This window comes from Bufo bufo, chromosome 2, assembly GCF_905171765.1.
Source record: "Bufo bufo chromosome 2, aBufBuf1.1, whole genome shotgun sequence".
NCBI lineage: Eukaryota > Metazoa > Chordata > Amphibia > Anura > Bufonidae > Bufo > Bufo bufo.
Genome location: NC_053390.1, coordinates 738,612,203 through 738,637,374, shown reverse-complemented (window position 1 = coordinate 738,637,374; position 25,172 = coordinate 738,612,203). Strand labels below are relative to the sequence as shown.

Sequence of the window (25,172 nt, the reverse complement as noted above, 5' to 3'; positions counted from 1 at the left end):
ATTTGTTCATAATTTACTGGAGTGCCGTTCATTTTCTGGACTGTTCATTGGGGTAAGAAGCCTATTCCCTTAATAGCGTGCACCCAACCTTTTATCATTTGCCAGTGCCACCACTTTTCCCAGATATATATATATATATATATATATCATGTGTATGGCAACCTTCTTATTAATATATTATACATAATACATATCACAGAAAGCCTTTGTTGCATGAATTACTTTTTTTATTACTTTTTAATAACGAGGGTGTGGGCACCATCTTGCCTGAGGCCAGCCCTAAACAATCTTGTGTTTAGGTCCAATATTCTCTGCTAATTAATTTTTTTTAATTTGCCCGGGATTTGGAGTTCTGTTTCAGTAGAGCAGAGCTGTAATCACCATGGAGCCTCATAAGAAATTAAAATAGGAGTCTTATCAAATAATATTATATAAAAAATGAGGCTGATAAATAGCAACTGCACTGTGTGATTTCCACTTTAGCTTCCATGTTTTGAAGCATAAATACATTTATTGCAATTTCAGGCAATATCCATGCAGTCAGAATCTGAGTTCTGTCAATGATCCATGTGAATTGCTCTCACTGACGGAATAATATCCTGTCTTCAATATTGTGACCTATGCACAATGAGAAATATGAAAAATGACTTTTTCATTTTTATAGCTCAATTTTGACAACTTATTCTTCCCCGGGGAGATCTTTCTGGAGTTCCCCTCTAACGACTCTATCTTCTGTCTGTGCCTTCCTGTCTCTTAATTCATGTACAATATATTGTCCATATTTTATTTATCTGACTTTAAAACTAGGACAACCATACGGCCACGCATTCCTTTCTGCCAAGGATGAATGACGGCCGTTATCCTGGTGCCTCACTTATATATGTAGATGGTGGTTGAGCTAAACTACCTGCAAACCTGAACTGCATCCCTTTCCAAAGATGCGTCTGAACTGAATTTTATCTGCTGTGCTTTGATATGTTTGCAGTGTTTTGCCTTGTATGACTGTTCATTATAACCGCCCTTTCTGTGCATGTATTGTTCAGTGCTGGTTGTGTTATATGTGCTTATGCAGGCGGACACCTGTGCTGCATGGATTCCGGTCACCGGGGCAGACGCTGGAAAGCGGTGTTGCACGGCCTCCATTTTAGTGGAGAGAGATATATATGGGATGCTTTTGTGCGCCTCACAATGAATTGTATATCTCGCTGTACAGAGTACAGTGTGGCAGATGTAACTTGGCAGGCTGCCCAGTACTAATGGAGATCTGCAGTAGCAAACCAGCCTCATCTGTAAGAGTGAAGTTGGGTCCAGTCAGAGACTGTTGATCCTGAGATCCTGTTCAGTGGTGAACTGCCGGGGACTGCTGCATCTTAGATGCCTTAAAGGGGACCTGTCATCAACTTTATGCTGACCTCACTGAGGGCAGCATAAAATAGTGACAGAAATGCTGATGTCAGCGATGTGTCACTCATGCGTTAATAGTAAGTGGTTGCAGAGAACCAGCATCATCATCATTGCAGCCCAGGCCTTGAGAAGAGTCAAATCTACCTGAGAAGAGTCCTGGTTATTCCTAATCTCCTGCTCTCCCCGTCCATCTGCTGATGATTGGCAGTTCTCTTCTAGAGAGAAAGGGAGAAAACTAGGTATTAGACTGTCAATCATCAGCAGGTGGGCAGGGAGAGCAGGGATTCATGAATAACCGTGACTCTTCTTAGCTGGCCGTGACTCTTTTCCAGGCCCAGTCTGCAATGATTGTGATGTTGGTTTTCGGAAACCACTTACTTTTAACTTTTAAATGAAAGACCACTGAAATCAGCTCACCTGTGTTTACTTTATTCTTCCATTAGTAGGGACAGCATAAAGTTGTTGACAGGTTGTCAGAGGTGCCCCTGGAGACATACAGTTGCAGACCACTTCTTCAACATTGTCTGTACTATGGACTGAGAAAGGCTCTGGGTTATGTTGATGTTTTGAGCAGAGGTTGAGAAAGAGTCAGCCTAAGGTTAACCAATATGTTCAGTAAAGACTGTAACTGAAAAGCTGTGTGCCCTCTAAGTGCCCTCTTTTTGCAGACAATTGTTCATGGATTTCATCCTCTGTATTGCAAAGGGTGAAATCCCTGGTGGAAATCCGCACTGTGTATCAAAGTATGTGCAGAGTCTTTTTCAGATTTTTTATTTTTTTTTAAAACCGTTTTGTTGTGGAACACCCCTAAAGATACATGCCACTTGTGGCCGTACCCTAAAAAAGACTGTTCTGTTGTGACTAGTAACCATCAAGCACTGTGCCTATAATATTCTTGTAACCACCAAGCCTTGTACCTATTGCTATCAAGCATGGTGTTGAAAGAAAGTTGCTACAGGTTCATTGCTTCTTCACTGCACTGTGCTCAAGTAACGTCCCATAATTGGGTCAAGGGCCACACATAGAAATGACCCTCTTACATGCAGTTGTATGCTTCATTAAAGAGGTTGTCTAACTCCCAAAGCAATCTGTTTATGGCCTAAAAAAAATGATAAGTATAAAGTAAAAAAAGCCACTCACCAATTTACCCATGCTCTGTTCTAGCACAGAGGGGCACATCCCCTCCTTCTGGCCTCCTGTGAACCAGAAGTATGACTTCCAATCTATTGTCACATGCATTGTGGGACCCATTCACTATGTCCCTAAGTGGCGAATCCAGTTTTTCCTTAATGCTAATCACTTTCAGGGCCATAATTAAAATTGCCTTGGGGGTCAGACAACCTTTTTAAGTTGACCGTAGATGTAACTTTCCTTTGTTAAATGACCATCAGTGCTACCAAAAATACTGGTTTAGCCTCTTTCATTTCATAAAGCCTGCTTTTTTTTTTTGGGTGTGTGGTTATTAAAGTGATAGCCCCACAAGAACAAACCACTTGTCATATGCCCTATTAAGGTATATGGAAGCCATAGTTCCTCTGCTTGGGACCCATCTCTAATAGCCAAAGTACTACTTACAAAGAGCATCTTTGGTGGACTCCCATATTAGATGATTGGGAATGAATAAGAGCCATGTAATACTACACTTCCTCTACAGTGGTCACTATAAGGGAAATATGTGCCATGACCCTCCCTGAATATAACAGCTGATCATCAGGAACAATAGACGCCATATCCCCTGATTGCCAGTTCAGCTTCTATTTAGATGATGCTGTCATCATGAGACAGTACTACGGTAGTGTTAAACAGTAGATGACTTTACCAATTTACTTCCGTTAAAGTGCGACTCAGGCTGAGTCTTCCAGTTTTATTTACATGAAAGTTGCGACATGTGGCTCAAATAGTCCAACACTGGCCGTATCTCTTTCACGTAAGTGGAAAAGTGACCTCCGAGGGACATCTGTGAGGAGGTTTGCTTGTAGTAACAGTATTTGTTGCTAGCTGCCACTTCATACAATTTCATTATTTCTCTTGTGATAAGACTTAGCAAATACTGATAATACTTGGACATTTCAGTTGACCTCAGATAAATTGTTAGCACCTAGGGAGTGTAAAAACGAAGGCTATCTTAATGACTATTTACAGCTGCTTAAGATTTATCAGAAAATATAGAATCCTGATAGATATTTAGGAATTTATATTTCACTAAGTGGTGTATATATATATATATATATATATATATACTTTGTGAAATATGCTCCCAGGGTCATCCATCTGTATAAAATATGGTTTCTGCCTTTGTAGCCAAAGTTCAAATGTGTTCGATTTTTTGCCGGAGATTCTTAGGTTGCAGCTGGGACAGAAGTTTCACAATGTCCCGATGAGGCCTTCATTTTTATTAATTTCCAATTTGAAAAAAAATTCCTTTGTAAAAAGTGTGCATAAGAGTTTTGCTGGTACACAATTGGATCTACTTATGTTTTCCATACACATTTTCCACTGAAAGGGTCATTATTTTATTTCTTCACAGATCAAGATCTTCTTGAGACGATATTACTAGTCAGTGGCTTCTATCATTCCCAACCTTTGGTGAGTACCATCTACTGGGAAATAATCTAAGTATATTTTATATGTCAGAATATAGTTGGCATATAGCGGCTGCATAGACAATGCCCTCTCCCCCCATCCATTTTTTTTAAGACTCTAGCATGTCGGTATCCCAGATAAACAATGTAATGATGAGGGGGCTACAGGACATGCTGGTGGTACTGCAGCTTTGCCCCATGGGAATGAATAGTGAATAGCGAAAGTATCAGAGGTCACATCCTCACAATCACATATTGGTGGCCTATGCTGAGGATAAGTCATCAATCATATTTTTTCCAAAAACCTTTTAAAATATATGAGGTATGACTACATGGTATAGAAGTATAAAATATACATAATATATAATGCTTTTCTCTTCCTTTAGCCAGATGAAATGACAAGTCTGGTGGTGGTTATGTTATATGACTTCCAGTTTCGAAAGTTTCAGCCACGCTATCTTTCCAATAAAGATGAGGTTGTAGAGGAAGTACAAGAAGTAGAGACACTCCTCGAAAGGTAATGAACAGATCACAAATCTGGGAATATGCATGTTTTTCATCTACATGCAGGTAAAATAGTGGGGAATATAATACCATTTATGCTACCACATATAGCTGTGCAATCTCATTTTAATTTTCCTTAAAGGGGTTGTCCGGGTTCAAAGCGGAACCCGGACAGATCCTCATTTTCACCCAGGCAGCCCCCCTGACTTGAGCATCGGAGCAGTTCATGCTCCGATGCTCTCCTTTGCCCTGCGCTGAATCGTGCAGGGCAAAGGCATTTTGTCGAGTTCCGGTGACGAACTGAGCTCTCCATACGGCTGCCAGGCGGAGGCTACCGCCCATCAGTGAGCCCAGTGACGTCACCGACACTGATGGGCGGTCTTTAGCGCTGCCATAGCCTGTAAAACTGCTAGGGCAGTGCTAAAGCCCGACCATCAGAGCCGGTGACGTCACCGACCACACTGCTGGGCGGAAGCCTCTGCCTAGCAGTGTGTTATTGTAAATTAAAGATCGCTTGCCCTGCACAATCCAGCGCAGAGCAAGGGAGAGTTCATGCTCCGATGCTAACATCAGTGGGGCTGTCTAGGTGAAACTATGGGTATGTCCGGATTCAGCTCTGAACACAGACAACCCCTTTAAGACACATAGGGGGCTGCCATGACCATGAATTAAAGGGTATCAGCCTGCTGTGACTACTGGGGAAAAAGGGAGAACTCAGCTGTGATTGTGGGAATGAGACATATAAATCCAGTATTGTACATTATCTCTGAATGTCCCATTAAAAGGGTTGTCTCACTTCAGGAAATGGTATTTATCATGTAGACATGTTAATACAAGGCACTTACCAGGGGCGTAGCTAAAGGCTCATGGGCCCTGGTGCAAGACTTCAGCTTGGGTCCCCCTTCCCTCAGGGCTTTGTGGCCAGGGGCAGGGAAGCACATAGCCTTCTTGCTGCCTGAGGCAAAAATTTAAACCGCAGCCCCCCCCCCCTCCATGCCAAATTCTTGACCTAACCCCTTCTCTCTAGCAAGAGGACTACGGCTACGTTCACGCTTAGGTTATTGTTTTCCAGTATTGAGATCCGGAAATGTTTCCGTTTGGTCCTCATGCATTCTGAATGGAAAGAGATCCGTTCAGGATGCATGTGGTTTTGTGTCCGGTCATAAAAACGGAAAAAAACGGATCTGGCACTGAAAAAAATGTAAGTCGTTGGTGACAAGCCTTAAAAAACGAGTCCATCATCCATTGACTTTCAATGTATTTAGTGCCGGATCCATTTTTTTCCCATTTTGATTTCACACAACCACATCCTAACAGAACGGATGCATCCAGATCCATTTAATTCCGGTATTGAGATCCTCTGCTGGAACTCAGTACCGGAATTAACAATGCAAGTGTAAAAGTTGCCTTACTTGAACATTCTGGGCCCCAGTGCAAAATCTATTACAGAGCCCTCCCAGCATGCACTTTCTATAATACTATTGTTTTCTTATGTGGCACAAGGATCTTTGGGCCCCTTCAGGCTCCTGGGCCCAATAGTGACTGCTACCTCTCCACCTCCTATAGCTACACCCCTGGCACTTACTAATGTATTGCGATCGCCCATATTGCCTCCTTTGCTGGCTTGATTCATTTTTTCATCTCATTATACACTGTTCATATCCAGGGGTTATGACCGCCCGTAATCCAAAGGTGATCAGCCCTTACTGATGTGATATTGATGGTGGATATGGCATCAATATTGTAGTCCAGAAAACTGCTTTTAAGGTAAAGAATCAACATAATACCATTTGAGCAGTGGCGTTCCTAGGGTGTTTGGCACCCGGGGCGGGTCCTTCTCTGGCACCCCACCTCCCCAATACTTTAAAAATATCATACCCCATCACAGTAGTATTGCCCTCATTGTACAACCTTCACAGTAGTTTTGTACAGATGTGTTCCCCCTCACAGTAGTTATGCCCACATTGTACCCTCTCGAAGTAGTTATGCCTACATTGTGCCCCCTCACAGTAGTTATGCCCTCTGTGCCCCTTTCACAGTTGTAATGCCCTCTTTGTGCCCCCTTCACAGTAATAATCCTCATTGTGCCCCCTTCACAGTAATAATCCTCATTGTGCCCCCTTCACAGTAATAATCCCCACTGTGTCCCCTTCATAGTAATAATCCCTATTGTGCCCCCTTTATAGTAATAATGCCCACTATGCCCCCTTCATAGTAATAATGCCCATTGTGCCCCTTCACAGTAATAATGCCCATTGTGCCCCCTTCACAATAATAATGCCCTCTGTGCCCCCTTCAAAGTAATAATGCCCACTCTGCCCCCTTCATTGTAGTAATGCCCTCTGGCTCTGTGCCCCCTTCACAGTAGAAATGCCCATTGTGCCCCCTCCATAGTAGTAATGCTCTCTGTGCCCCCTCCATAGTAATAAAGTCCTCTGTGCCCCCTCCATAGTAATAAAGCCCTCTTTACCTTCTCTGTATTAAAAAAACAAAACAAAAAAAAAACACGGTAACTACTCACCTTGTCCCATTCCTGAAGCTCACATACCTCTCTTCCCTGCAGGCACAGATTGCGCTGCAGAATTGTGTGGGCGGAGATTATGCAGATTTCCAGGCTGCAGGCTCCCCCCACACAGGCTGGCAGCATGATCTGTGCCTGCAGGCTGAATGGTGGAGAGGGGAGAAGTCCTCCTGCTTCACCATTCTGTGTGCTGCCGGCCTGAAGGAGGTGAGCGGTGAGTGACAGGACTGCAGCTCCCTGCGTTCCAGCAATGAGCGCTTCCATCTGTATTTATGGAAGCGTTCATTGCTTCTGGCACCCCCCTGAGAGCGGCACCTGGGGCGGACCGCTCCCAACACCCCCCCCCCCCTTAGTACGCCACTGCATTTGAGCAGTGTCAGTTTTGTGTACCAGGAGAATGAAGCGCATATTTTCCCTTGAACAAACTAAATCCTTTCATCCTTCCACTTGGCAGCTCATGGAAAACTATATACACTGCCTGTCCAAAAAAAAAGTCGCCACCAAAAAAAAAAGGTCACACACTCTAATATTTTGTTGGGCCGCCTTTACGGCATGCATTCGCTGTGGCATTGTTTTGATAATCTTCTGCAATATCACAAGATTTATTTCCATCCAGTGTTGCATTAATTTTTCACCAAGATCTTGCATTGATGATGGTAGAGTCTGACCGCTGCGCAAAGCCTTCTCCAGCACATCCCAAAGATTCTCAATGGGGTTAAGGTCTGGACTCTGTGGTGGCCAATCCATGTGTGACAATGATGTCTCATGCTCCCTGAACCACTCTTTCACAATTTGAGCCCGATGAATCCTGGCATTGCCATCTTGGAATATGCCTGTGCCATCAGGGAAGAAAAAATCCATTGATGGAATAACCTGGTCATTTAGTATGTTCAGGTAGTCAGCTGACCTTATTCTTGGAGCACATACTGTTGTTGAACCTACACCTGACCAACTGCAGCAACCCCAGATCATAGCACTGCCCCCACAGGCTTGTACAGTAGGCACTAGGCATGATGGGTGCATCACTTCATCTGCCTCTCTTCATACCCTGATGCGCCTATTACTCTGGAACAGGGTAAATCTGGACTCATCAGACCACATGACCTTCTTCTATTGCTCCAGAGTCCAATCTTTATGCTCCCTAGCAAATTGAAGCCTTTGTTTCTGGTTTGCCTTACTGATTAGTGTTGTTTTTTTTGGCTACACAGCTGTTCAGTCCCAATCCCTTGAGTTTCCTTCGCATTGTGCATGTGGAAATGCTCTTACTTTCACTATTAAACATAGCCCTGACTTCTACTGTTGTTTTTCTTCGATTTAATTTCACCAAACGTTTAAGTGATCGCCGATCACGATCATTCAGGATTTTTTCCCCGCAACATTTCTTCCTCAAATACAATTGGTCCCCACTATCCTTCCAGTTTTTAATAATGTGTTGGACAGTTCTTAACCCAATTTTAGTAGTTTCTGCAATCTCCTTAGATGTTTTCTCTGCTTGATGCATGCCAATGATCTGACCCTTCTCAAACAGACTAACATCTTTTCCACGACCACGAGATGTGTCTTTCGACATGTTTGTTTAAGAAATAAGAAGCAACTCATTGCACCAGTTGGGGTTAAATAACTTGTTGCCAGCTGAAAGATAATCGCCCATGCAGTAATTATCCAATAGGAGGCTCATACCTATTTGCTTAGTTAAATCCAGGTGGCGACCTTTTTTTGGGACAGGCAGTGTACATACATAAACATTAGTCTGTCTTCCAACAAAGAGTCTGAACGTTACAAACTGATGTTTAAAACCGCCAGTGTTTGAGGAGTCACTTGAGGCTCTTTGTGTGGCTCCTTACCTATTAGCAGCCCAAGATACTGTTGTGCACATATAGCACCATGGGTATCATAGGATTACTAAAGGTTGGCACCCGAGACAGAAATATGAAATCAGGCATGGAACTACAGTATATTACCACGTGGCTCCTGGGTTACATAGCTACTTAGGTTTAAAAGTACACAAGTTCAACTTTTCTCACATCAGTTATGTCTATTCATGGTAAGTATCCCAAACTATCTTGTACAGGCATGTTATGTGTAATTAAGGTTTGTTTGCAGGACCCGTCGGGTTATGAAAAACCCTTTAACATAGTATTTGCTTTTGCAGCCTCTTCATGACATTGAGTAACTATTAGAGATAAGCGAATCGAAGTTGACGAAGTGGAATTCGATCTGAATTTCAGAAAAAATTTGATTCGCTCCGAATCTCCTGACGCTTCACGGTAACAAATCACATTTTTTCCTAAAATGGCTGCTGCACATGTTAGGACATGGAGCAAAGAACTCTGGGAACGAGGGATCACTCACAATGCCATGCATGCAGCCAATCAGCAGCCAGCCAGCCCTGTGATGTTACAGCCCTAAAAAATGGCCGCAGCCATCTGGATTCAGCCATATTTCAGTGTACTTCAGCAGGTGTTAGGGAAAGTGCTAGAAAAGACTTGAAAACTTTTATTTTGCTGAATTGAAGTTCAGGGAAAGAGCATTAGAAGTGTAGGGAGAGGATAGTGAGGAATTATTCCACAGTATTGAAGCAGAACAGGGTCCAATAGGGGAGTTTACAGCCTGGGTAATAGGAGCAATCCTATTACACCTTGCTGCACTGACTGCGGATCCAAATTGCCATTATACAGTACTGCTGCTTTCATGTTTGCAATAGATGATACCTCTGTAATTCCAGCAAACCATTCTTGTTATTGGGGTGCAAGTGCTGTGTGATACAGCCATTAACAGGGTGTATTACTTGGAAATGTCTTATTAGCCCTTGTGCGGCACAGTTATATGTTTTAAAGCCTTTTTTGGTGTCTATTAGTGGGGGAAAAAAGGGATTATTTGCCATTCAGCTGTGCAGTTATATGTTCTAAAGCTTTTTTGGCGTGTATTAGTGGGAAAAAAAGGGCTTATTAGCCGTTGTGTGGTGAAGTAAGAAAATTACAGCCCTTTTTGGCGTGTATTAGTAGCAAAAAAAGTATTTGCCGTTCAGCTGTGCAGTTATATGTTCTAAAGCTTTTTTGTCGTGTATTAGTGGCAAAAAAAAAAGTATTATTTGCTGTTCAGTGGTGCAGTTATATGTTCTGAAGCTTTTTTGGCGTGTCTTAGTTGGAAAAAAAGGGCTTATTAGCCGTTGTGTGGTGAAGTGAGAAAATTATAGACGTTTTTAACGTGTATTAGTGGCAAAAAAAAGTATTGGTTGCCATTGTGTGGTGAATTGACAAAATGACAACCTTTTTTGGGGTGTATTAATTTCCTTTTTATTTACTTATTTGATCTAACAGTATGTCAGACAGAGAAGTGACAGGCCCTGCACAGGGATGGGGTAGAGGCCTAAATGTTTCTGGCGCAGGCACAGGTCGCAGCAGAGTAAGGGGGAGTGGGGGTCACTTCGAGAGGCCTGAGCTCCCGGTGTCATCTAGTGGTCGTGTCTTAACCAGTAACCCAGCGGTTCTTGAATGGTTGACTCGGTCATCCACTTCGTCCCAAGTGACATCCGACACCTCCAGCCAAGAGTCTGTTGGTTTGTCAGACACAACCCTTAGTTGGCAAGGCCCAAGAGCAGGCTCTGTGCCCTCACCTGTCCTCAACCTGCTTCTGTCCTTTTCTGTTCCCTCAGCCAGAGAAGTATTATATGCTGTGGGCTCAGCTCCACTATACAGCGAGGACAAGCTACTAGAGGACAGTCAGCAGCTACTGCCCAGCCAAGATCTGGAGGACACATCCGCTGCTTCCTCCGGTAGGCGGGCAAGTAGTGCTGAGGAGAATAGTGTGGGAGCTGGTGTTTCGAGCGGTCAGGCTCCTGGCTCAGAGACCGCTGAGGAGGACATCAGTGATGTGCAGATAGTACTCAATGATTATGTAGCCGATCGCAATTGGGAGCCGGGTGACGAAGGGGCTTCATCATCATCGGGAGAAGAGGGTGGCAGCTTGCACGTGAGGCAGCGGCGGAGCCAGCAAGTCGGTAGCGTGGCCGGAAGTCACCAGGGTGGCAGCAGTAGAAGGTCGGGAGCCAATCGTGCCCGGGGTAGACCTCCCACTTTACAGGAGCCTACCTGCCGGAAAGTAGTGGTGCAGGGGTTCACTGAGGCAGCGACAGTAGCAGTCAGTCAGTGCAGTGTTGAGTGTAAAATCACCTACTCGGCGGTGTGGCAGTTTTTTGTTAACCCGCCGGAGGAGATGAACATGGCCATTTGCCAAATCTGTGGGCAGAAGGTGATTTGAGGCCAGGGTGCCAATGTTGGCACCAAGGCCCTGCGTCAACATATGCAGCGTCACCATAAAGTGGCCTGGGAGAACCGTGGCTCCAATGTGGTGGTCCAGCCTGCCGCAGCAACCACTGCATCACCCAGTGGCACGCACCCGATTTCAGGCAGTCAAGGCTCCACCACCTCAGCTGAAGGGAGCTGTCTGACCTTGCCATCATCTACTGGTCCTGATGCTCCTGCTCCTCGCCCTCCTACTTCTCATCAGTCATTCCATCAGCAATCGATCACCGAAGCGATTGCCAAGTGTCACCGTCAGATCTCTGAGAAGTTCTGATAGACGTTCTTCAGTACCTCCTGCATGATGTTCTTTTTTTTGCTTTCGCTTTGACATCTCTTCTCCCTCTCCCAGCTGTCATCTATTAGCAGTGATTGCCTCCCTATATATCTCCTCCCATACTGCTTCACTTTGCGGTTTATACTACTTCCTGGATTGGTTTCACTGCTTGAAGTTGCTACTGCTGGTTCCTCTATTTCTGTATTTGTGTCTTCCTGTTGGCTTGATTCTAGGTGACCCTGACTCCCTCCGTATTGAGTGCAGGGAGCCGGTGGTCGTGTCCCCTCACTATTATAGGGTTTGCAGGTGTCACTCAGTCTAAGGTACGTGGACATGCAACTTTCTATCATTGAGATCTTTGCATGGGCTGAGCAGTGAGGGAGAGCTCTAGGGCATTAATAGGGCTTACCCTTTTGTTCCTTAGTTTGGGATCAAGTCAGTCGGATCTTTATTTGTTACTTATTGTTTCCTGCTACACCATCCGTGACACCAAGAGACAACAGTATGCATGCACTCATCCAACGGTGCAGAAGCTGAACGCGCTACTGGCCAAGTTGCTGGTGTGACAGTCCCTCCCTTTCCAAGTGGTGGACTCTCAGGGAACTGATGGCTTGTAACAAGTCAAGGTGGGGAGTCCCGAGCTGTCATTTCTTTGCCAAAAAGGCAGTACCAGCCCTGCACAAATATGTAGAACAGAAGGTAGGCCAGTCCTTGAGCATGTCGGTGTCTGCCAAAGTGCACGGCAGCTCCGACGTGTGGAGCTGTAACTACTGTCAAGGACAATATATGTCATTTATGGCCCACTGGGTAAATGTGATTCCTGCCCAGCCAAACCAGCAACTTGGCCAGGTGACGCCGCTTCCGCCTCCATGTTCTCACGCTGTTGGTCCTGCGACAATGTCCGCCTCTGCCTCCTCATCCTCCACTATTTCCTCAGGCTCCACTGCAGGGACAATTCACAGTGCTCCTCCGGCATACCACATGAGCAGGGCACGGCGGTGTCACGCTGTTCTACACCTTGTTTGCCTGGGCAAACGGAGTCGCACAGGTAAGGAACTGCTCCGTGTCCTTCATCAAGAAATTGAATCCTGGCTTTCTCCATTACAACTCAAAATCGGAACCATGGTGACCGACAACGGGAAGAACATGGTGTCGGCGGTGCATCAAGGAGGGCATGGCGCACGTGTTCAATCTGGTTGTCAAGCGGTTCCTGATGTCTTCCACCCATCTGCAAGATATCTTAAAAATGTCCAGGAAACTTTGCATGCACTTCAGCCACTCGTACACCGCCAAGCACACCCTCCTTTAGCTGCAGCGGCAGAATGGCGTCCCCCAACATAGGCTGATATGTGACGTTTCCACTCGTTGAAATTCCATCCTCCATATGTTGGACCGACTATACAAACAGAGAAAGGTCATCAACGATTTATTGATGATCCAAGCGGACAGGAGTACTCCCCTGTGTAACTTCGATGTCAGCCAGTGGCAGCTCATGCGTGACACCTGACATTTGCTCAGGCCCTTTGAGGATGCCACGTTATTTTTCAGTCTCCAGGACTACGGGATGAACAACGTCATTCCACTGCTTCATATCCTGGAACAGATGCTGGTAAATCTGGCTGGTCAGGGGACTGGAGACGTGGCGCTACATCCTACGGTAACATGAGACCTATGGGGGCTGAACTGGAGGAAGAGGAGGAGGACATTGGAGCACAAGCAATGTGTAGCGAAATGAGTGGTTTTTCTACACAGGTGACAGGAAAGGAGGAGCAGCCGGAGGAGCAAGAGGGAGATGAGGAAGGTGAGGCAGATGACCCAGGCACACTGTGGCAGTATACAGTGGAGATGGAGGCAGGGAGTCCCTCCGAGTCACTTGTGCAAATTGCCCTCTGCATGCTCATTTGCTTGGGTAGTGACAAGAGTTTGCCCTGGAAAAGCTGTCCTGCCCGGCCAGTAGTATGGCATCAGGTCGGGTGTTAAGTGCGGCGGGGGGCATAGTTACCCCAAGGAGAACTCGCCTGTCCACCCAAAATGTGGAGAGACTGACCTTTGTCAAGATGAATCAGGTGTGGATCAGCCAGGATTTCCACCCAACAATGCCTGATGCATCAGATTAGATCATCCATGCTGCCTCACCCAAATCTTGACAAAAGAGACCGGTTTCTTCTGGCTACCTGCCTTAGCTACTATTCTGATGCTGCCACCCGCCTGATGCCACACGTCTGATGCCAAGTGCTCCTTCTTACTCACCATCATCAGTGGGTACTGTTATTGCCACGCACCTCCCCACTCTGTCACTGTGTCACTCTGTGGTCTCCTGATGCTGCCGCCACCTCACCACTCAGGTCTCCTCATGCTGCTGCTGTCACCTCCATACTCTGTCATTGTGCCACTCTGTGGCCTCCTCATGCTGCTGCTGCCACCTCCACACTATGTCACCTTGCGACTCTGTGGCCTCCTCATGCTGCTGCTAAATCAACACTATGTCACTGGGTCACTCTGTGGCCTCCTCATGCTGCTGCCACCTCCACACTGTCACCTTGGCACACTGTGGTCTCCTCATGCTGCTGTCAACTCACAACTCTGTCTCTGGGCCACTCTGTAGTCTCCTCAAGCTGTTCTCCCACCCTCCTCACTCCATGACTGGGCCACTATTTTGCCTTTTTGGCCTGGTTGACATCATCATTTATTTAACCATTCTTCTGATCTGTCAGAAGGAAGGAAAAATTGAGACACAACGTATCCTGTCTGTGTAGCAGCTGTAAGGCCTGTATGGTCCCATCAGAAATGGCTTATGATTTGGTAGCCAAAAGCAGGAGTGGGTACAAAACACAGAAGATGCAAATATTCCATTAACGTGTCATCTCTGTTTTGGATCCACTCCTGTTTTTTTTTTGCTTTAGCAATACTGGTGGATTACTGACCAAATGCTGACCGAGTGAAGGCGGATGCTCAACAGACAGGATAAATTTTTTGGGGGGGTTATTGTTCTGACGGATCAGAGAAAGGGCAAAATAATCAGTGACGTCAACACAAACTTACTGCTGACACCCTCTCCACTCTGTCAGGGGTGCTCTACTTGTATAAGTGTTTAATAGAACAGGTTCTGTAGACATCTAGGTGGAATCAGCTGACGATAGTGTAAAAGGGGTGCGCTCTTTCACGCTACAGATCTTGGGCCTCTGCACGGTTCTTTATACCTGGCACTAACATCGACCTGTAAGGCTGAGTTCACACTTGAGTTATTTGGTCAGTTTTGGCCCCATAACTGCCCAAATAAGTGAAGTGTGCAGTGATTCTAAGAGCGACGCCTGTCATGTGTGTGTCATACTGACTCACAGTATTGTTTCGCTACCACAGCAGACTCCCTATGCATGTTACTGCAAGGCACAGTGTTCTACACCACTATACAGGCTCTCTGCAGCCAGGAAATAGCTGTTTTTAAACGTGATTCGCCGCAAATAAATTCGGATCGAATCTTTTCTGAAAATTTGGCAAACTGGACGAATCAAATTATTGAGAAATTCGCTCATCTCTAGTAACTATGCTAAACTTAATCATAAGCATTCTATGTTTAGGTGCTTCTTTTGTTCTGCCTTTTCCAGTTATATCACACCTAACATAAATAAGGAAGGGTAGCCTTATGGTATATCATGGAACTGTAGCTCTCAGAATTTGTCCATCTGTGCACCTTGGGGCGTCATGAGTAGAGTAGGTCTATGTGGGCAGATTACATAAATGTTACTAACCTCTAGCTGCATCCTGCACGTCCTGAATGCTGTTATGTTTTGTGTGATAAGTCATGAACACCTAGTACTGTTTTTATGCTGTCTCTTGCGCTTTGTTTCCACATTGTGTACAACTCCTTTGTTGGGAAATATGTAGACATGATGCCTCCATGCCTTTATTTCTCCAGAGCTTAATGCTTTTATGTTGTTTCACTTAGCTATAAAACCAAGCTGGCTGCAGCCCTTGCAAAATGTCGAATTAAGTATGCAGCTCCAACCATTGAGTATATCTTACCTGAGACTGTACGGAAACAAGAACAAAGAGCTTCTACATTACCAATTTATGCTTGGATTAACACAACCAAAGCCAGGTAAGTACTAGTAGAAACCCTAATAAAAAGAATGGAATTTTGCACTAGGTTATTTGGGGATAAGCAGTAGTATAGTGGCCAAGGGCAAGAAAAAAATCTGGAGGTTGCGCCCTCTTTCCTTATGTAGTGTTTGGGATGATTCTCCCTTATGCTATTCTATAGGGAACTGGAACTGTATTCAGCACGAAGATGGTACTTGACCAGCAAACATCTCATTGCAATTTAATATGGGTTTTTACTAGTTTTGTAGACTCTTTTAGAGTTTTGATTCCTGTTATTCCTTTGTTTTCAGCATCACAGAAGTTTTTAACACCTTAAAGAGAGAGGGGTTCACCCAGACTGATTGTCCCTCAGAACTTGATGGTTATACATATTGTGTGGACCACCATTGCCAAGATTTGCTAATTTTTCCAGCACATTTTAAAGAGGAACTTTTCAACATGGAAATGGTTGTTAATTACCAGCTAATATTACAGGTAGATGTGTGTTCAACTTTATGCAACTTTTGTATTGGTGGACACATTGCTGACACCGTGTCACAAACTGACTACCGTGGGCCACATTTACTGATGTAAAGGGGGTTTCTGGGAATAATACATTTTTATCTAATGCCCACAGCTTGCCTCCCTAAACAGAACATTCATACTTAACTGCGATGCTTTCATGTTTTGGTCACCGGAGTGTTTACATCCAGCACTGTATGGGCGAAGGTCACATACTGCACTGCAGCCAATGACTGGCTTCAGCGGTGGTGTGCAGGAGCTAGCATGGAGGACCAGAGTGGAGGGGTGCAGGTAAGTATACATTTTCAGTTTCAGTAGGCAGGCTGCAGGCATTAGATGAAAAGTACTGTAATTATTCCTGGAAAACCCCTTTAAATCCACCTTTTTGGAGCAGTTTGGTGCATTTTTGGCACATCTATGTTTATAGAAATCCACTGCTCCTGGTTTGCTAGAGGGTGGTGGTTGAACTAAGAGGGACATGTTCTACAGAGGAGATAAAGCAGAAGATGCAGCATTTTATGCCAAAATTGTGACACAATTCTGGTGTAAAATTCTGTTGCAAAGTAAACCAACCAATAGTTAGTATAGTGTTAAGGTGCATTTACACCAACAGATTATCTGACAGATTTTCTGACCAATCATGATTGGACAGAAATTGGTCAGCTAATCTATTGGTGTAAATACAACCTGTAACGGAACGCCTAGCACCCCGACCGGGTACCTCCGTCGATATATGCTCCTAGTGCTTCCAGAGCACTCCAAGCACTCCACTTGACACAGTACGCACTGCAGACCCCACGAACCGCCGCAGCTTGGTTGGGGTCTCACCATCCTCCACCCACGCTGGACCCAAGACTGGGCTTCAGCTTCCAGTGGGTGAACCTCTCCTACATCCAGAGAGCAGGAACCATGAACAAGCTCTTACAAGAGCTTATACTCAGGGGAGTATTGTGATATAGCAATCCCCAAGTGTAGTTATCGCATTCCCCAAACATGAGCCAAAACTTCATGAAGGTATAAAAGCAACCACTTTATTCTAACACACAAGCATTTTATACACATCTTCCAACAAGGCCACCACCCACAGGGTTTTGTAAAAACAGCCAATCACATGCATTTACAGTATTCAAACCTCCCCAGCAATTGTACACAAAATCCCCTTCCCTCTGTCTGTAACGCAATAAACAACATACAATGAGCATTGTCTGAGACGCAATTAACTAACACAATGAGCATTGTCTGAGACGCAATCAACAAAATACAATTACCAAATGTAATGGACTAACTTGAACCCTGGTCTAATTCGTGGGGGTGAGAGTTCAAGTTAGTCCAAGTCCTTTGTGAACAAATGAGGCCTGGCTGATGAGAGGGCCCATAATCCTGGGGCAAGAGGCTAGTAGCCAGGCCCCTCCAAAACCCAGTGGCGAGGTTGGTTTCGCCACACAACCCTTGACAAAAGTGTCTATCCCTGCACCACACTTATCATCCAGTCTGATCCACTGTAATAAATTTGGTGCAGATCTAGACAGCCTGGAGGTAATGGATTATCAGGGTACTATTTAAAGTCACATTTTTTATTTATTTTTTTGCGACAAACTTACCAAATGTCTCATGTCATTTGTTATATTTGTCACACGAGTTATTGATGATTTTTCAGTCTAACATTTATCTATTGTAAAGGTGCCTTCAGTTTTCACTCTGCTAGAGGATTGGAGTATACGTGTGACTTTTTTTGAGAGTGATACATTTGGCTAAAAATGTAATTCCACTCACAAAACCTTGGTAAACACAAAATTCCAGGCATGGTCCAAAGCACATAACAGATTTTGCAAACACTTCTTAAATTTGTCACAAGGTCTACTTCACCAACAATACAACCAAAAATACTCCACCTTTCTGGTGCAGAGCATTTCATACCCCCTTTATCTTAGTTTTACACCATTTACATTATTAGTAATGCTGCCCCAGTGTCTGTCTACTGTGTATCATGTTGGCAACTGTTATCTAAAAAGCCACAATTTCAGCATGGTATTGGTAAGAAAATCTTTCCTTTGGAAAAGGTTCCTAGAACAATTCTTATCTATGGTTGGGCTCTTTGGGACATACTGGTTGATGTCTGGCTAATGAGCAGCAGCACTTCTCTGCAGTATCCATTACCACTGCCCCATATTACCACAGTCTCTCCTGTCCTTCCTCTCTGTACTTCATGTCTCCTCATGGACTCCATTCCTACAGAGATTTAGCTGAAGATCTTATCAGCTGTATTCAGGATCATAACCTTGACAAGCAGAGCAGAATGCAGGATGAGGCAGCTCTACAGCTCAATGTTCTGAAGTAACTTGTCCTCCTGTGTGATTAGGACAGGTTTTCTGTGTAATAGGACGGAGGCCATTTTATTTTCTCTGATAATTGCTCCTTAGACAAAATGAGCCATTATAACGCTATTCGTAAATGTATTTAGAGCAAAGTAATATATAAGTATCTTCAGTAATTTTTATTATATTTATTCCCGGAACAGTACATTGACGAACCCCTCCCGCAGTCACAAGCAGAGCATACAAACTTGTCCTTGGCCAGATTCAAACCTGTTAGAAGTCTAAGTAGATTTTCCACTTGTTGGACCCATTGTGTTATATGAATTATTGGTTGCCGTACATGAAGAATGCTTGCATGGTGATTATATGATGGTACGATGGAAATGGTCATTGTAAAGTGACACAGTGATTAGCATCCACAACTACTGGTCCACAACTAATTAAGAAAGCAGAATCTTTGCGTCATGCCTTTCTCCTCTTACAAGTGATATTTGTCTTGGAAGCATTTTTTGTATCTGGATTAGGACACCAAACATAAAGGGAGATGTAGAGGAGCAGAGAGTGATTTATATCTCTATTGTACGCTCTCTTCAGACTTGGAAGCCTTGTGGACGCCGAGGAACAATATCAATGCCTGAGTGAGAGGGTTGCGTGGCAACATGCTTATGTCAGGCAGTTTATCATTGCGAGCAGTATCTGCCCAGTTTAGGAGCTTGATCTTTTAATCCCTAGAAGGACAATGCCAACATAAAATATTGCGCCTTTCTCTGGGCAGTTTTACGTTGACTGCTGCAGGAGCAGAGATAGTGTAGGAGCACAATAAATTGCCATGGAAACTGGTGTGAAGATCACTGGGGATGTGTAAGCCATGTACTGTATTGTCTAAGGACACATTAAAAGGCTTCTGCTTTGGGAGAACGTCTTATACCTTGAGTGCATGTGAAGTCTGTTATCTGCTTGTTGCATTTTTGATGTTGCCTTGTAGAAGGGAGTATTAACTGGCTTACAATGTTCAAAATGCATAAATAACTTCACTGCAAGTAGGAAATTCATTTATTAGAAGAATTGATAGTGAATCACTATTCTGCTAGGGCTTGGTATAGTTGCCAGTTCTGCTGAAAGATATTTAAAGGGATTGTCCAGGATTTTGATATTCATGGCCTATCTTCAGTATAGGTCATCAATATCTGATCGCTGGAGATCTGAGTCGTGGCACCCCTGCCAATTAGCTGTTTCAGACGGCCTCCTCACAGCTCACCAATCATAGAGCCCTACATTGTATAGCAGCTGTGCTTGGTATTGCAGCTCAAGCCCATTCACTTGCACCTAGGCCATGTGATCTTTGAACACAATGTCACTGGCCTAGGAAGAGGCCGCAGAGCTCACCTGAGCACAGCGGGCTCTTCAAATAGCTGATCGGGGGGTGGGGGGTGTCAGGAGTCGGGCCCCCACGATCTGGTATTGATGACCTATCCTGAGGATAGGCCATCAGTATCAAAATTTCGGACAACCCTTTCAAAGGGAACCTGTCATCAATTTGCAGGCAGCGTACTATAGAGCAGAAGGAGCTGAGCAGATTGATGTATAGTTTTGTTGAAAAAGATTTAGTAAAGTTAAATTCATTAAAATCCCTGCACCTTCTAGGCCTAGCAGTCCAGTGGGCGGTATTATCCATTATTGCCATGCTTTCCTCTTTAGCTGTGCATACAGGGAAGGCTGTCTGTCACGGAAAAAGGACCACCCACATGACTCCTAAGCCTAGAAATAGAAGGGATTCAATAAATAAAGCTATGGAAATTGAAATAGAGTGATTCCCTGTCCCTTATGTTTGTCAATCCCTCATGACCACAGGGAGGGAGTACTCGTTTTTAGGATCCCAGCGCTGGTACAGTTTCAGACCCTCCGCTATATGCATTTACCATGTAGAGCAGAGAAGAACTGTCTGAAACGCATATTCCGTTGATGCGTTCCACTGCTGAGTCAGGCGCATGGGCAGTAGCAAGGAATAGGCGGACCGTAAGCCTGTGCGCTGCACGCCTGCGATCCACCTACAGGAAGTGGACGCGGGCCGGGCGCCCCATGTGATCCTAGCTTCCGGGCGCGATATTCAGGTGCCACCCATCATTTGGGCGTGGGAAACAGCGCATCCCCCACAGGCTATTTAAATGGGGCTGTCTGTCTCTGACACAACACACTGGCGGAGGTGTTAGTCTACATACCTTGAGTAGTCCACGTGAGTAAATGTGACAGGCCTACTTTGCATTTAAAACGCTTGTTATGTTTATGGATTCTAGGTCCTGCTCTTTCTTTTCAGGTACCTTTTGGGTCATCATCACCCAGTGGACCCCAAGCAGAGGGGTTGACTCACAGGCAGTTTGTCTGTATGAGTTCATCACTATCACCCCTCAACACCGCCCACCTGCTATCAATGATTGCCTGTGCAGTATACAATTTTGGCACAGCATTTTGATTTATCCATTCAGTGTCTCGTGTGTATTTGTTTATGTGATGTATATAACCCTGTGGGTGGCGTTTATTGAACCTAGCCTCCTCACAATATATTGACCCCCAGAGGAACCCAAGAGTGGAAGAAAAGTGTTGGGGTACAGGGACCCATTAGGGCCAACTAGGGTTGTTGACAGTATAGGTACAAGAACAGAGAGTCCCCACCTTCAGGGGTCTTCTTTGGGCTGATTGACACCCCAGGGATATCACAGGGAAAGTTTTCTCTTCACTGCATTGTCCCTATGATTGACCTACGTACTAGATTACTATCTTGGGACATAGATATTTATGTTTCATGTTGACCATTATTATAATGATGTATTGGGAATATTTTCGCTTTTATTCTTAATCTGATTATTTAAAGTGTTTTTAAAGGGAACCTGTCATGTGGATATTTGATTATAATCTAACTAATTATATACAATCATTAACTACTAAAAAGTACCTTAGATGTATTCACTTACTGGTGTGACAGATGGTTACCTCATAATATACACACAAAGAAGCCACATGCCGCATGCTAATGAGCTGATTTGAGTCCAGCGTGATGTCAGTGAGTCCAGCGTTTTTTTAATTCAGAGCTATAGCCACTCCCCTGCCCACCTGCTGCTGATTCATATGGAAAATAACTGTCAATCAGCAGCAGGTAGGCGGGGATAGTCAGGAGCTCATGAATATTCAGGACTCATCATTATCAGCTGGAGCTTTTCAATACAAGATGTTGGCAGATTGACTGGGTCAATTAAAGAAAGTGAGCCAGCATTGTGCTAAGAGAATCAGTCACTTATTTATGTTGCCCTTAGTTAGGACACCATAAAACTGGTGACAGGTTCCCTTTAAGGGTCTTCTTTTCTGCTGGACTTTATTTTGATATTTGTTTAAACACTCATTTACATTGATGTGGATATATATGTTTGCTGGAAGTGTTATACTGAATCTTTTCCAACCAACTATATATCAGTCTTCTCAGCTCCTCCTGCTCTATAACATACTGCCTGCAGATTGCACTGCATTTGTCATGACAGGCTCTCTTTAAAGGATCATGACAAAACTGAGACACTGTGTTATGCATCGTGTCGGGCTTAAAGGGATTGTTTCATTTCAGAAAATAGAATTTCTCATGTAGAGAAAGTTAATACAAGACACTTGCTAATGTATTGTGATTGTCCATAATGCCTCCTTTGCTGGCTTCATTAAATTTTTCCATCACATTATACGCTTCTCGTTTCCATGGTTACAACCACCCTGTAATCCAGCAGCAGTGGCTGTGCTTGCACACTATAGGAAAAAGTGCTGGCCTCTCTGGCTAGCACAAGCACAACTACTGCTGCTGGATTACAGGGTGGTCATAACCCCTTCACAGTGTCTAATGTGATGGAAAAATGAATCAAGCCAACAAAGGAGGCAATACGGACAAGAACAGTAAATTAGTAAGTGCCTTGTATTAACTTTCTCTACGTGATAAATGCTATTTTCTAAAATGAGACGACCCCTTTTAAGGGGATGGTGCATGACCCAGGGATTCAAAGGAAAAAACACTGATTGCTGTATCCTGTACCCTCCTTCACTTTGATGCCTTAAATGATTTGGATATATGGAAAGATCCACCTCTTCATTGACTTCTAGTTCACGGTTCTTTACCAACAGACGAGCGTCCCAGAGGAACAACCAACTCCAATCACGAATTTCTGACATATCTCCATTGTCCTGTGGAAATCCACAGATAATACATTATTTTTTACTATGAACTTTTTTTAAATGGCAAAGCACCGTTCTGTATTGGCAATCATAGCTCAGCTCATCTCATCTCATCATGCTCTATGTTACATGTACACACTTGTACAATTTCATATAATGATTGATTTTAGAGGATGCTTTCCAGATTACTATGTAGTGAGTCCATGTAATGACATATGATGTATTACTCACCCAATCTGCTCTGTCCCATCCACAGGACAAGTCACACAGCCTAGCGGCACATTCAGTAACAGCCTTGCTCAACATGGATGATGACATCATAGTGGCCAGCCCTTACCCAGACTATACTATTGCCCACATTTCTGTGCTGACCAGTCAGTATTCTTCTAATATATATGTCTGCGGAGTTAAGTCTGAATCTAGAGAAGAAGAGATGTTGGATTTATTCCGCAGCATGGAATGTAGAAGTAAGTTGTCAGGTTGTGTTTCCTAACTGGTTATAAATCAGCTAAGGGTACATTCACACATCTGTCGGGTGCATTTAACGTCTGTCACGCAGCCATTTTCAGAACCATTGATATGGGTCTATTCACATGGCTATTTCTTTAATGAACAATGAATAATAGGGGTAAAAAATAGGACGCGTCCTATTTTGTTGTTTTTTACGGACAGACAGCCCCCATAGTTTATAATGGCTATTTTTCAGAAAGGCATTGGTTAAAGCGGTTATCCCATGGCCAATGTAAAAAATAAAAATCAGACATCATATAGTACATGACAACCTCTTTCTAGCAAAGCTAGAACCAGCCCTGTACCTCACATGGATCCAGAGATCTCCACATTCATTGCTCTGCTAGATTAATATTAACCCCTTAATGACTGGGCCATTTTTCACCTTAAGGACCAGACAGATTTTTGCAAATGTGACATGTGTCACTTTATGTGGTGATAACTTTAAAACGCTTTTACTTATCCAAGCCATTCTGAGATTGTTTTCTCGTCACATATTGTACTTTATGACAGTGGTAAATTTAAATCAAAATATTTCATTTTTATTTATAAAAAAAATACCAAATTTGCCAAAAATTTCGAAAAATTTGCAACTCTCCAAATTTCAATTTCTCTGCTTTTAAAATAAATAGTGATACCTCCTAAAATAGTTACTACTTTACATTCCCCATATGTCTACTTCATGTTTGGATCATTTTGTACATTACATTTTCTTTTTTTGGGACGTTAGAAGGCTTAGAAGTTTAGAAGCAAATGTTAAAATTTTTAAGAAAATTTCCAAAACCCACTTTTTAAGGACCAGTTCAGGTCTGAAGTCACTTTGTGAGGCTTACATAATAGAAATCACCCAAAAATGACCCCATTTTAGAAACCACACCCATCAAGGTATTAAAAACTGATTTTACAAATGTTGTTAACCCTTTAGGTGTTCCACAAGAATTAATGGAAATTGGAGATTAAATTTCATAATTAATTCTTTTTGGCAGATTTTCCATTTTAATAATTTTTTCGCTAACAAAGCAAGGGTTAACAGCCAAACAAAACAATATTTTTTGCCCTGATTCTGTAGTTTACTGAAACACCCCATATGTGGTCGTAAACTGCTGTACGGGCACATGGCAGGCCGCAGAAGGAAAGGAACGCCATATGGTTTTTGGAGGGCAAATTTCACTGGAATAATTTTAATTTGCCATTTCACATTTGAAGACCCCCGGATGCACCCCTAGAGTAGAAACTCAAAAAAAATTACCCCATTTTGGAAACTGCGGGATAAGGTGGCAGTTTTGTTGGTACTATTTTAGGGTACCGATGATTTTTGGTTGCTCTATATTACACTTTTTGCGAGGCAAGGTAGCAAAAAAATTGTCACTGTTTTTACAACGTTCATCTGACAGGTTAGATCATAAGCTATTTTTATAGAGCAGGTTGTTACAGACGCGAAGATACCAAATATGACTAATTTTTTTGTTGTTTGTTTCAATTTTATATAATGAAGTTTTTTTGAAAAAAAAAGATTTTTTAGTGTCTCCATATTCTGAAAGCCATATTTTATTTTTATTTTTTGGGCGACTGTCTTATGTAGGAGCTCATTTTTTGCAGGTTGAGATGACTGTTTAATTGGCACTATTTTGGTGTGCGTATGACTTTTTGATCGCTGCCTTTTACACTTTTTGTGATGTAAGGTGACAAAATGGCTTTTTGACACCATTTTCATAAAAAAAAATTTACGGTGTTCACCTGAGGAGTTAAATCATGTGATATATTTTTATAGAGCATGTCGTTACGGACGCGGCGATACATAATATGTATACTATTTTTTATTTTTTTTATTTAAAGGAGTTGTCCGGGTTCAGAGCTCCATTTTCACCCAGGCAGCCCCCCTGACTTGAGCATTGGAGCAGTTTATGCTCCGATGCTGTCCTTTGCCCTGCGCTAAATTGAGCAGGGCAAAGG

General features: G+C 43.5%; 1 protein-coding gene across 2 annotated transcripts in view; it reads left to right on the top strand.

Moving 5' to 3' along the window:
* Positions 1-25,172, top strand: part of NSUN7 (NOP2/Sun RNA methyltransferase family member 7) — a 76,567-nt gene that overhangs the window by 36,401 nt on the left and 14,994 nt on the right. For both annotated transcript variants that reach the window (XM_040420555.1, XM_040420554.1), the window contains exons 3-7: positions 3,932-3,990; positions 4,373-4,503; positions 15,536-15,688; positions 15,981-16,164; positions 22,966-23,176. In XM_040420555.1, the coding sequence (XP_040276489.1) occupies positions 3,932-3,990; positions 4,373-4,503; positions 15,536-15,688; positions 15,981-16,164; positions 22,966-23,176 (738 nt within the window). The remainder of the gene's footprint in view (positions 1-3,931; positions 3,991-4,372; positions 4,504-15,535; positions 15,689-15,980; positions 16,165-22,965; positions 23,177-25,172) is intronic.